The 11,473-nt window shown below is 45.0% G+C and overlaps 1 protein-coding gene and 1 non-coding gene across 3 annotated transcripts; one reads left to right on the top strand and one right to left on the bottom strand.

Moving 5' to 3' along the window:
• Positions 1-1,082: 1,082 nt before the first annotated feature.
• On the top strand, positions 1,083-1,154 carry TRNAT-UGU (transfer RNA threonine (anticodon UGU)). The gene has a single exon. It is a non-coding gene; the product is annotated as a tRNA-Thr (tRNA).
• Positions 1,155-1,554: 400 nt separating this feature from the next.
• On the bottom strand, positions 1,555-10,065 carry COX6B1 (cytochrome c oxidase subunit 6B1). 2 transcript variants are annotated; one of them, NM_176675.3, is given in 4 exon segments: positions 1,558-1,746; positions 6,909-7,009; positions 8,317-8,433; positions 9,994-10,065. In NM_176675.3, coding segments are annotated over 3 exon segments (261 nt in total). In that variant the 5' UTR covers positions 8,423-8,433; positions 9,994-10,065; the 3' UTR covers positions 1,558-1,692.
• Positions 10,066-11,473: the final 1,408 nt, after the last annotated feature.

Here is an 11,473-nt window from a genome sequence, read left to right as displayed (position 1 = left end):
GACCCCATAGACGGCAGCCCACCAGGCTCCCCCGTCCCTGGGATTCTCCAGGCAAGAACACTGGAGTGGGTTGCCATTTCCTTCTCCAGTGCATGAAAGTGAAAAGTGAAAGGGAAGTCGCTCAGTCATGTCCGACTCTTATCGACCCCATGGACTACAGCCCATCAGGCTCCTCCATCCATGGGATTTTCCAGGCAAGAGTACTGGAGTGGGGTGCCACTGCCTTCTCCATTACTTGGCTGACAAAGGTCCATCTAGTCAAAGCTATGGTTTTTCCAGTAGTCATGTATGGATGTGAGAGTTGGGACTATAAAGAAAGCTGAGTGCCGAAGAACTGATGCTTTTGAACTAGTACTGGAGAAGACTCGTGAGTCCCTTGGACTGCAAAGAGATCCAACCAGTCCATCCTAAAGGAAATCAGTCCTGAATTGGAAGTCCTGAATTGGAAGGACTGATGCTAAAGCTGAAACTCCAATACTTTAGCCACCTGACGTGAAGAACTGACTCATTGGAGAAGACCCTGATGCTGGGAAAGATTGAAGACAGGAGGAAAAGGGGACGACAGAGGATGAGATGGTTGGATGGCATCACCAATTCGATGAACATGAGTTTGAGCAAGCTCTGGAAGTTGGTGATGGACAGGGAAGCCTGGCGTGCTGCAGTCCATGGAGTTACAAAGAGCCGGACACAACTGAGTGACTGAACTGACTGACTTGAGAAAACACCAATCTGACCACAACATGGTACGCTAGCTGTCACGCCGTCTGAGGAATTCCCTATTGACAAGTTTGCAGCGGATGATATTTTGTACTGTTGTGTGACAATTCCTTTGGGGATGTCAAGAAAGGACAATTCTTAACTTGGTCTACTTACATGACTTCCAACCGTCACTATGATCAACACAATACAGGAGGCCTAGAAAACTGGGAGAAATTAACACATTGCACGTTAGACTGCTTATTAGACAATATTAACTTCTTAGTTTTTAGATGTAATTATGATTGTTTAAAATAAATCTGTACCATATTTCTAGATAAAATATGATCTCCAGTATATGCTTTAAAATTATCTAGATAGGGAATTCCCTGATGGTCCAGGGTTAGGACTTGGTACTTGTATTGCCAAGGGTCTAGGTTCAATCCCTGGTTGGGGAACTAAGATCCCACAACCTGGTGGCGTGGGAATAACTAAATAAAATAACCTAGTAAAGAGAAGCAGCTGAGATGAAACTAATTGGTCATTTGTTGATCACTGTTGAGCTAAGTGATAGTTTTTATTATACTATTTTCGTGTGATTCAAAATATAAGTTTTAAAAATTGTACAGATAACAAAGCAGAATGTATGGATAAATTTTAGCACATACAGTAACTTGAAGTTATTTTGTATAATCATTTACTCTATTGTCTGGTAAAGAGGTGGTCAAAATTTATTCAAAGAAAAACAAATAAAAAACAAAAAACCCCACCCTGAATTCAGTCTCCTTTACTGATCATGGTACTAATTCCGCCCCAGCTTCTGGCCCCATCGTCCAGCTCTTTTACACATACACAGCCTTACACGTTTCCAACGAGCATTTATTATTAGTTATACCATGAGTCAGGATCCCAGGGTGGGGATCACCATGTACCCCGGTCCCCCTTCACCACCCTGGGGAGAAGGACGGAGGACAGAAGAGGTGGGATGGAGCCAGTTCAGATCTTCCCAGGAAACGTGCCTTCTGCCCGGCGATCGTCCCAAGTTGACACCTGTAGATAGACAGCCAGTGTTATTCCCTTCCTCCACAGGGAAACTAGATGGGCGGACTTCTTTGCCTTCCTTAGTCTGCCCACCTGTTCAGTCAACAAGGAACCCCAGTACCTGCTATATGCCAATACTGGCAGCTGTTCCAGGAGCCAGGGGACCAATACTGACCCAGAAGGACAAAAATCAATGCCTTGAATGAGCTGACGCACTGAGGGGAGAGGAGGTGGAAGGTGGGTGGAGAGGAATATCAGGTAGACTCAAAGCAGAGCTGTCCATGGGGAGATGTGTGTACAGAGCTTCAGGAGTGTGACTGTGTGTGCCCTGCTTCAGGAACCCCAAAGTCAACACTCAATGATGTTTGACAGAACAGAGGGAAGAAGGAATACTGGGCAGCTGTGGGGCAGGGGATGGGGGAAAGAGGCTATCTATACTTCAGCAGGAATGCATCTCCAAGATATACAATCAAGTGCAAAAAGATCCAAACTGGATATACAGCATGATCCCACTATTGCTCATGTATGTGTGCACACCTATGAAACCTAACAGAAAGGCCCACAGCAAACTGTTAACACTACCTAGAACTAATGCTCTGCAACGTGTGAACCCTCCTACAGGCAATCAGAAGCACATTTTTATACACACATGCACACTCACATGCGATACAGTAGAGGCAATGGATAAGTGCATGGACAAGGAAGACAGTCTGAACCCTCACTCCATCACTTCCCAGCTGTGATCTCCTCAGGCAAATCACTGAACCTTTCAGGGCTCCAATTTCCAATTCTGTAAAATGATGATCCTGATAAAAGGACCTATCTGTTTTTAACATGTTTGCCCTTTTATGACATAAAATACAACATTTAAGTGCCTTCAGTAAGTGCCTGTTTTATTTACACACACATACACCATGCATCACAAATACTCTGTACTTAAACTGTCATGCTACTTGCTTTTTTCATGAGTCTTAGAGCTCTTTCTGTATTCTGTCATGAAGATCAAGATGAATATCCATTTATTTAACGTGTTTCCGAATGTTCCCCATTACAAACCACTCTGCAGTGGATGTCTTCATACACGTTTTTACAGGATGTGTAGAGGTGAAAAGGCCATATCTGCAGTATGATTTTTTTCATTTTGAAAGATCCTGCCTCAGGACGGACCTTAAATGTGACTGGACCAGTCTACAGAACCACCAACACTGAGCACTATCTACCCCTGCCCACTTTCTTTTATATTGAAGGACCAGGCTGATCTGATCTTTTGGCAAAATAGTCTTTGCTCAATAATCTCATTTCATAGAAAGGAGATGCAAAATATTTCCTGTAGTGGAACTGTACACCGCAGTATCATTTAAAATAGTGAAAAAAGACTGAGTCCAGTTAAAGGGGAAGGAACTATTTTTTAACTATGAAAGACAATGGCTACCCAGTAATCGAGCAGGTTGTACTGACATGAAAATAAAACAAAGTAAAAAAGCCAAAGATAAGACAGTATCTAAAGTATGATCCATAACTATATTTTAAAAGCATATAAACACACACCCACACCTATACAAACATTAGCACACAGAAAAGGAAGTGGAAGATTTATACCAAATTTCGAAGGGAAGTTAACTTTGGATTCAGAAAGGGGATGACTTAGGAGATTTCCACTTTCTGCACTATAAAAACTTGTTTTGAAGCTTTCCAAAAAGCCACTGAATTTTTCATGGAGAAACTACAGATGTTTTAACACTGGAAAATAAAAGGCAGTTAGTTCCCTGGTGGCCTTGTGGTTAGGATTCAGGGCTTTCACTGCTGTGGGGGCCGGGGTTCAATCCCTGACGGGGGAACTAAGATCTTGAAAGCCTCAAGATGTGGCAAAAGAGAAAAAGGGAAAAGCTGATAAGCAAAAATGTTTTAAATGCTCATACAGAAAAAGTGCTGGACTCTCACCCCCATTCTTCTCCAAATACACATTTTGGGGTTAGAGACTAATTTTTAAAAACACACAGGGAACACTTGGAAGATGTTACATTATGATGAGCCAGATCATGAGGATGAAGAACAATTTTTTCCCCTTCCTCTATTTCTTAAGTTTTTATGAAGTGGTTTCATTCTTATAAAAAACAAAAACAAACAGCATTAACAAAACAGTTATTTTTGTGTCACCAATTTCTAAAACAAAGAAGTCACGGCTGCTGGGTATAAAGAGTGTGTTAAAAAAAATGTGTTCATATCCAGCCCTAAGAAGGGCTAAGAAGGCAGATACAGTGAGTGCTTGAAGGGATGGACCACATAATCTGATGATCCCCAGGTGCCAGGGATTGGGGTATGGGGCAGCACTGGGTCCAGAAGCACACTTCCTAGCACCTGGGCCAGTGTGCACCCATCCAATGCAGGCCCAGAGGCTGGAGGGTGGATGGTACCCAAGATCATGTAGGGACAAGGAGAAATCCTCAAAGGGCAGTGGGTATGCACAGGCACTTAAAAGTGTGTGGCTGGAGAGGTGTGAGGTACCAAAGAGGTTGAGGAAAAGTGAATTAAGGCAGTCTGTTCTCAACAAACAGGCCCCAGAGATGCACATCAAGGATGTTTAAAATACTGAAAAATGGGAATATAATCAAAGGGGACCAGTTGAATAAAACCATCTGTATATTAAGAACTTCCTTGGCAGTCAAGTGGTTAAGACTCTGTGCTTCTACTACAGGGGGTGAGGGTTCGATCCCTGGTTGGGAAACTAAGATTCCACATGCCATACAGAATGGCCAAAAAATTTTAAAAAAGGAAAGAAACAAACAAAAATGAGGTAGATCTATACGCAATGTCTTAAAAAAAAAAAAAAGGCTCAAAACATGTTGATAAGTCAAAGCACGACATAGGACAGACTATACAGTATGATCCATACTTACACAGAAGTTCCATAGGCTTATGAATGATAAATGTACACAGAGAAAAAGGAATCTGCTAATAATTGTTACCTAAGGGGAGAGGGCGGAGAAGGCAATGGCACCCTACTCCAGTACTCTTGCCCAGAAAGTCCCATGGACGGAGGAGCCTGGTGGGCTACAGTCTATGGGGTCACTAGGAGTCGGACACGACTGAGTGACTTCACTTTCACTTTTCACTTTCATGCATTGGAGAAGGAAATGGCAACCCACTCCAGTGCTATTGCCTGGAGAGTCCCAGGGATGGGGATTTTGGTGGGCTGCCGTCTATGGGGTCGCACGGAGTCGGACACGACTGAAGCGACTTAGCAGCAGCAGCAAGGGGAGAGGGGGACTGAGGAACGCAAGTAGATCTAATTTTTATTTTACTGTACTGCTCATATTTGTTTTGTTTTTAAAAATGAGCACTGTTAGTTTTGTAATAATATCATATTCTGATTTTAAGACACATTTTTTCATTTTAACATCTCTGAAATTAGCATGCTTGTCACATTCATTTCCAGCATCAAAATAAAAAAAGATTTAAACATCTCTAAGTGTTTCCTGTAGTCAATGGGGTCTTCAACTTGATGAAATAAAGTAATATTTTACTAAAAAAAAAAAAGAGGGTATGGCAGAGTATCAAATAGTAACAACAGGTCTGGTTGGATCAGGCCTAGAAGACTGCCTCACTGCATTCCTAGTTTTAGAGATGCACACAGAAGTAGGCAGGGGTGAAATGACAGATCTGGGGTTTGCTTCAGAATACTCCAGCCAAGGAAACAAACAAAAAGGACAGATGGGACTTCCCTAGTGGTCCCGTGGTTGAGAATCTGCCTTCCAGTGCAGGGGACTCAGGTTTGATCTTTGGTTGGACAACTAAGACTGTGCCCGCTAACCAGAGAAGTCCCCTCGCATGTCACAACAAAGAGCCCGTGTGCTGCAACACAGACCCAGGGCAGCCAAAGAAAACAGGGTGGGGGTGGGGATAGATGGAGGAGACATGGAGAAATCTTGAACTAACTACTCAGTTTGGGTGATGGGTATATTTGGGGTCACTTAATTATTCACGAGAAATACTGGGCTGGAAGAAGTACAAGCTGGAATCAAGACTGCCAGGAGAAATATCAATAACCTCAGATATGCAGATGACATCAACCTTATGGCAGAAAGTGAAGAGGAACTAAAAAGCCTCTTGATGAAAGTGAAAGAGGAGAGTGAAAAAGTTGGCTTAAAGCTCAACATTCAGAAAACGAAGATCATGGCATCTGGTCCCACCACTTCATGGGAAATGGATGGGGAAACAGTGGAAACAGTGTCAGACTTTATTTTTCTGGGCTCCAAAATCACTGCAGATGGTGACTGCAGCCATGAAATTAAAAGACGCTTACTCCTTGGAAGGAAAGTTATGACCAACCTAGATAGCATATTAAAAAGCAGAGATATTACTCTGCCAACAAAGGTCCATCTAGTCAAGGCTGTGGTTTTTTTCAGTGGTCATGTGTGGATGTGAGAGTTGGACTGTGAAGAAAGCTGAGCACAGAAGAATTGATGCTTTTGAACTGTGGTGTTGGAGAAGACTCTTCAGAGTCCCTTGGACAGCAAGGAGATCCAACCAGTCCATCCTAAAGGAGATCAGTCATGGTTGTTCATTGCAAGAACTGATGCTGAGGCTGAAACTCCAGTACTTTTCTGGCCACCTCACGAGAAGAGCTGACTCACTGGAAAAGGCCCTGATGCTGGGAGGGATTGGTGGCAGGAGGAGAAGAGGATGACAGAGGATTAGATGGCTAGATGGCATCACCGACTTGATGCACATGAGTTTGCGTGAACTCTGGGAGTTAATGATGGACAGGGAGGCCTGGCATGCTGCAATTCATGGGGTCGCAAATGTCGGACACAACTGAGCAACTGAACTGACTGAATTATTCTACTTTTATACACACTTGGAAATGTTCATATAAAGAAAGAACAAGACTCCAAAAGCAGATGAGCTCCACAGGGACAGGGCATGTACTCGTAGAGCACCTGGGTGAGATGGATCTGGCTGCCTTGGCTGAGAGCCTGGCTGGTTGAGAGTCCTGGTGAAAAGGAGGAAAGGCGGGCAATTCTAGAAAGAAGCAAAGGTGCATCCATGGCCGGTGTGAAGCCTTGTCCTCCCTCTGCCCCTCACAGAGAAGCTCCCACCAAGTCACCATACGCCCCTTGGCAAAAACCCCACCCCACCCTGGCATCCCAAGGGCCCCAGGAGGCACCTACCCAGGATATGGGGCAGAGGGACTTGTACACACGCCGGTACCATTCACACACGGAGACATCACCTCCTTTAGCGGTCATTGCCTTCTCACAGCGGTGGAAGTCTATGAAGAAAAGGGATCAGGGTCAGCCCACACCAAGGGCTGGAACACATTTCTGATCCAAACTCAGAGATACTTTTTACTTCACAACCAGTTACACGAATCCCCCCCACTCCCAAGTTTCACAAAGAAAGAATATCCTTACAAGGGTAGTACTGAAAAGGGCTAGACACACCACACTAAGCTTATTTTGCAATCCATAAAGAACTACTGTCTGGGACTTCCCTGGTGTTAAGAATCCGCCTTCCATTCATTACAGGGGATCTGGGTTCATGGCCTGGAGGAGGAACTAAGATCCCACAGGGCAAGGAAGCCTGGCCCGTGCATCACAAAGGAGACCCAGAGTAGCCAAGAAAAAAAGAAAAAAGAACTACTGTTCAACTTGGAACTTCCGGGTCAGGAACAACAGGGAAACCTGAGAGGTGTGTGTGGGGATTATGGAAGTCCAGAACCAGGACAAGGGAAGGGGAAGATGGTCTTGATGCTAAAATGCTGGCATCCAGGAGAGGAGAAAGGAGGGGGAGAATCTAGTTTTTAATAGGAGGAGATTAATTCAAAGATTATTCCAAGTATTACACTCCTGGGCACACTCCCTAAGACAGAAAGCATTCACAAAGACATCAAATTACATCAATTATAGCAGCATCATTCATATGAGCCCTAAACTGGAAACCACACCACTGTTCATGAATGAAATGCTGGAAAACTGTACAAAATAAAAATGAGCAAAATATATGCCACAGCATGGAAGACTATTCATAACTACTGAATGAAGAAATCCAAGCATAAAACAACACACAGTATTTATAAAGTTCACAAAGAAGCAAACCTGAAAGTGGTGATAAAACCAAAACATGACTGCCCTAAGTCTGTGCGATTACAACTCTAGTGGGGAGAGCAGAGTGTTGCTTTCAAGAGACGGCATGCAGCAGACAGGGGAGCTCAGAGGACTGACAGTATCCAGTTTTCTATCCAGATTATAATCACATGGAGGATTCAATTTAGAGTTATTCATTTAGCTGTACATTATGGTTTATGTACTTCCTATAAGTATGTTATATTCCATACAGACAGACAGACATACATATACATATCTTGTTGGGGGGGGTGGGCGGAAATCACTATGGGATCCAAAGTTTGTGATCCTAGGTCAGATCTTGAACACAGGTGGTGATGGGGGCATGGGCCCCATGAAGTAGGATGTTCAGAATAAAAGAGAAGAGGCTATGAGGAGGCAAGAGGTAAGTGATATGAGGTGTGGGATCAGGGCAAGGTCAACACTGCCCCCCTCCGCCCCAAGTCCTGCTCACCCAGGTAGTTCTGCCAGCAGTTCCTGGTCTGGTTCTGGTTGGGGAAGCGGCTGTCAAAAGGAGCAGTCTGGTAGTTCTTGATTTTGGCCTGGATGTCTTCTGCCATAGTGCTGACTCCTGGAGGGAAAGAGAGTGGATTCTGGAGAGGTCCTGAGGGCCTAGACACGGGGCTGTCAGCCCACCCAGGCCCAGTGGAGGCCTGACAGAGAAGAATGGGCTGGGTGTGAATGAGCCAATACCCCCTCCCTTTCAACATACAGACAGAGGTGAAGGGCTGGGCAAGAACACATCAGGTATGGAAGTCACAGCAAGATGTGTGGGGGTAGACAACTCCTTGGTTAAAAAAAACAGGCCAAAATAACACTAGTTGATATTCACTGAGTGCTTACTATAGGCAAGGAAGCTTTACTCCTAAAGCTATTCCAAAAGACAGGAACTATTATCACTGCTTCACAGACAAGAGACAGGGTGTTTAAGCAACTTCCCAAGGTCATACAGCACACATGGGATGGAGGTGCACTCCATCACTAACATAACCTACAATGCAAAAGTTCTTAATCTCTATTGGTGCCATGAAGTCCTCAGGAATCTAATGAACCCTTTCTCCGAATATGTTTCAGTGCATTTAAAAATGGCACAGGATCACAAAGAAAACCAATTACATGTAGCTGAGGATTTATGAACTACCACAGTTTCAAATAATCATGCCTGAAAAGGGTTATGCTGTGAAACCTGCAAACATAATGGATATATGATATGATAACCTGTGATTTTCACTGCTGATGATGCCAAATACTACCGCTATTGCCTCCATTCCCAAGCCAAGGAAATGCTACATTATCAATGAGAAACTGGCAAAAATACAGATGTAAATTTACCTCTATTCACTAGCATCCCTTGAGTTCCATCCATTCTGTGGACCTAGGGTTAAAAACCTGTCCCATAATCTTTTATGAGGTGACACACGGTTTTCATTAGGGAATCTGACACCGCCTCTATTCCAGATTATTCGAGGAGTCGTGGTATTACATAGAAGTTAAGTAGACCAGTAATAAATTCAAGCGACCAAGGGTAGTGGTAAGGATTTGGGGCACCGGAGTAGCGTCTTTCCGGGAGCAGAGGATGTGGAACACTAGACGCGGTGACATAGACACGGTCCGAAGAGTTGTTTTGAAAGCCATCTCCATCTGATTTCGGGATTAAGGGTGGACTGGGGATGACGCTGCAGCCCCTCGAACGTGCAAGGGGCGGGGGGTGGGGGTGGGGAGTCACCAGGAAGCCAGGCTGCAGCCCAGCCAAGCCTCGGGGGTCAGGGGCCGGGGAGAGAAATGCCTGCGGCCTGGTGATTAAGAGCAATGCAGTCCTAATGATTTCAAATCCTGATCGCTAGCTAAACTGCGTAGTATCTAAGCCTCAGTTGCCTCCTAGCTAAAAGAGATAATCACAGGCCTTATCTCATAGAGTTGGAGGGAAGCTTAAACGAATCAACATAAATCGCTTTGAAAGTTCTAGGCATCCGAGAAGAACCAAATAATCGTCAGTTACGACTAATAATTGAAACGACCCCAGGGTTCCGGGAGGTCGGCCACCGCCGGATGGAAACGTCATTTCATTTTCCAGTAGGGATCCTCAGTCCTCCAAGATGGGGTTCCAGGTTCCCGAGCCCTCAACACTCACCTAAAGATGCCCCTGAAGTCGCTGGGAGCTCAATGTGACCCTCAGCAAAGACGCCAGTACCGGACCGGAAGCGGAAAAAAGATCGGCCGGAAGCGGGACGGAGCCGCGCACAGAGGAGTCTTCCGCACGGCCAGAGCGCCGTCCCTGGAGCCGTTCGGGCCACGCCCATATTTGCGAATTCCAACCTCCTATTGGGCCGAATGCCTGTTCATCCTATCATTCTCGGCCCAATCGTAAGCTTGCGTGGCACTTGGTAGGTATCTTTCCGAGCTGTTCCAAGCTGTGGACTCTGTTCCAAGGTATTGACGCGACCTGGTCAGCTCTCTGTCTTTGCTAGGAGAAAGGGGTTCTGGGTCCTGGAATTGGCTGGAGAGTGGTCCTGCGGAAAATATTCCAGCAGAAATGCTCCTATTCGTGTAAGAATTACTTATTGAATATTTACCCAGTGCTGGGTACTTCTATTGACCGTTGAGGAAGCATAGTTGAACTAATCTCTGTGATTATTATGGGGCCAATTGTTAGTCTGAAAGTGGCTCAGTCATGTCCGACTCTTTGCGACTCCATGGAATTCTCTAGGCCAGAATACTGGAGTGGGTAGCCTTTCCCTTCTCCAGGGGATCTTCCCAACCCAGGGATCGAACCGGGTCTCCTGCGTTGCAGGTGGATTCTTTACCAACTGAGCTATCAGTTCAGTTCAGTTGCTCAGTCGTGTCCGACATTTGCAGCCCCATGAATCACAGCAGCCAGGCCTCCCTGTCCATCACCAACTCCCAGAGTTCACTCAAACTCGTCCATCGAGTCGGTGATGCCATCCAGCCATCTCATCCTCTGTCATCCTCTTCTCCTCCTGCCACCAATCCCTCCCAGCATCAGGGTCTTTTCCAATGAGTCAACTCTTTGCATGAGGTGGCCAAAGTATTAGAATTTCAGCTTCAGCATCAGTCCTTTCAGTGAACACCCAGGACTGATCTCCTTTAGGAAGGACTAGTTGGGTCTCCTTGCAGTCCAAGGGACTCTCAAGAGTCTTCTCCAACACCACAGTTCAAAAGCATCAATTCTTCAGTGCTCAGCTTTCTTCACAGTCCAACTCTCACATCCGTACATGACCACTGGAAAAACCATAGCCTTGACTAGACGGACATTTGTTGGCAAAGTAATATTTCTGCTTTTCAATATGCTATCTAGGTTGGTCATAACTTTCCTTCCAAGGAGTAAGCGTCTTTTAATTTCATGGCTGCAATCACCATCTGCAGTGATTTTGGAGCCCCCAAAAATAAAGTCTGACACTGTTTCCACTGTTTCCCCCTCTATCTGCCGTGAAGATAGTATTGGATAGGAACCTGACATTATGGGTTCCTGTGCAATACTGCTCTTTACAGCATTGGACCTTGCTTCTATTACCAGTCACATCCACAACTGGGTATTGTTTTTGCTTTGGCTCCATCCCTTCATTCTTTCTGGAGTTATTTCTCCACTGATC

Source organism: Bos taurus, chromosome 18 (assembly GCF_002263795.3).
Source record: "Bos taurus isolate L1 Dominette 01449 registration number 42190680 breed Hereford chromosome 18, ARS-UCD2.0, whole genome shotgun sequence".
Lineage (NCBI taxonomy): Eukaryota > Metazoa > Chordata > Mammalia > Artiodactyla > Bovidae > Bos > Bos taurus.
The sequence above is the reverse complement of the archived record's forward strand: the minus strand, read 5'-3'. Positions and strand labels throughout refer to the sequence as shown.

Bases quoted from the DNA above. Each gene is read 5' to 3' on its own strand.
- COX6B1 (XM_024977923.2), bottom strand. From the start codon at position 8,422: ATGGCAGAAGACATCCAGGCCAAAATCAAGAACTACCAGACTGCTCCT. The intron at 1,747-8,316 runs GTGAGCAGGACT...GTCTATCTACAG, and splicing joins CTGCTGGCAGAACTACCTGG to GTGTCAACTTGGGACGATCG.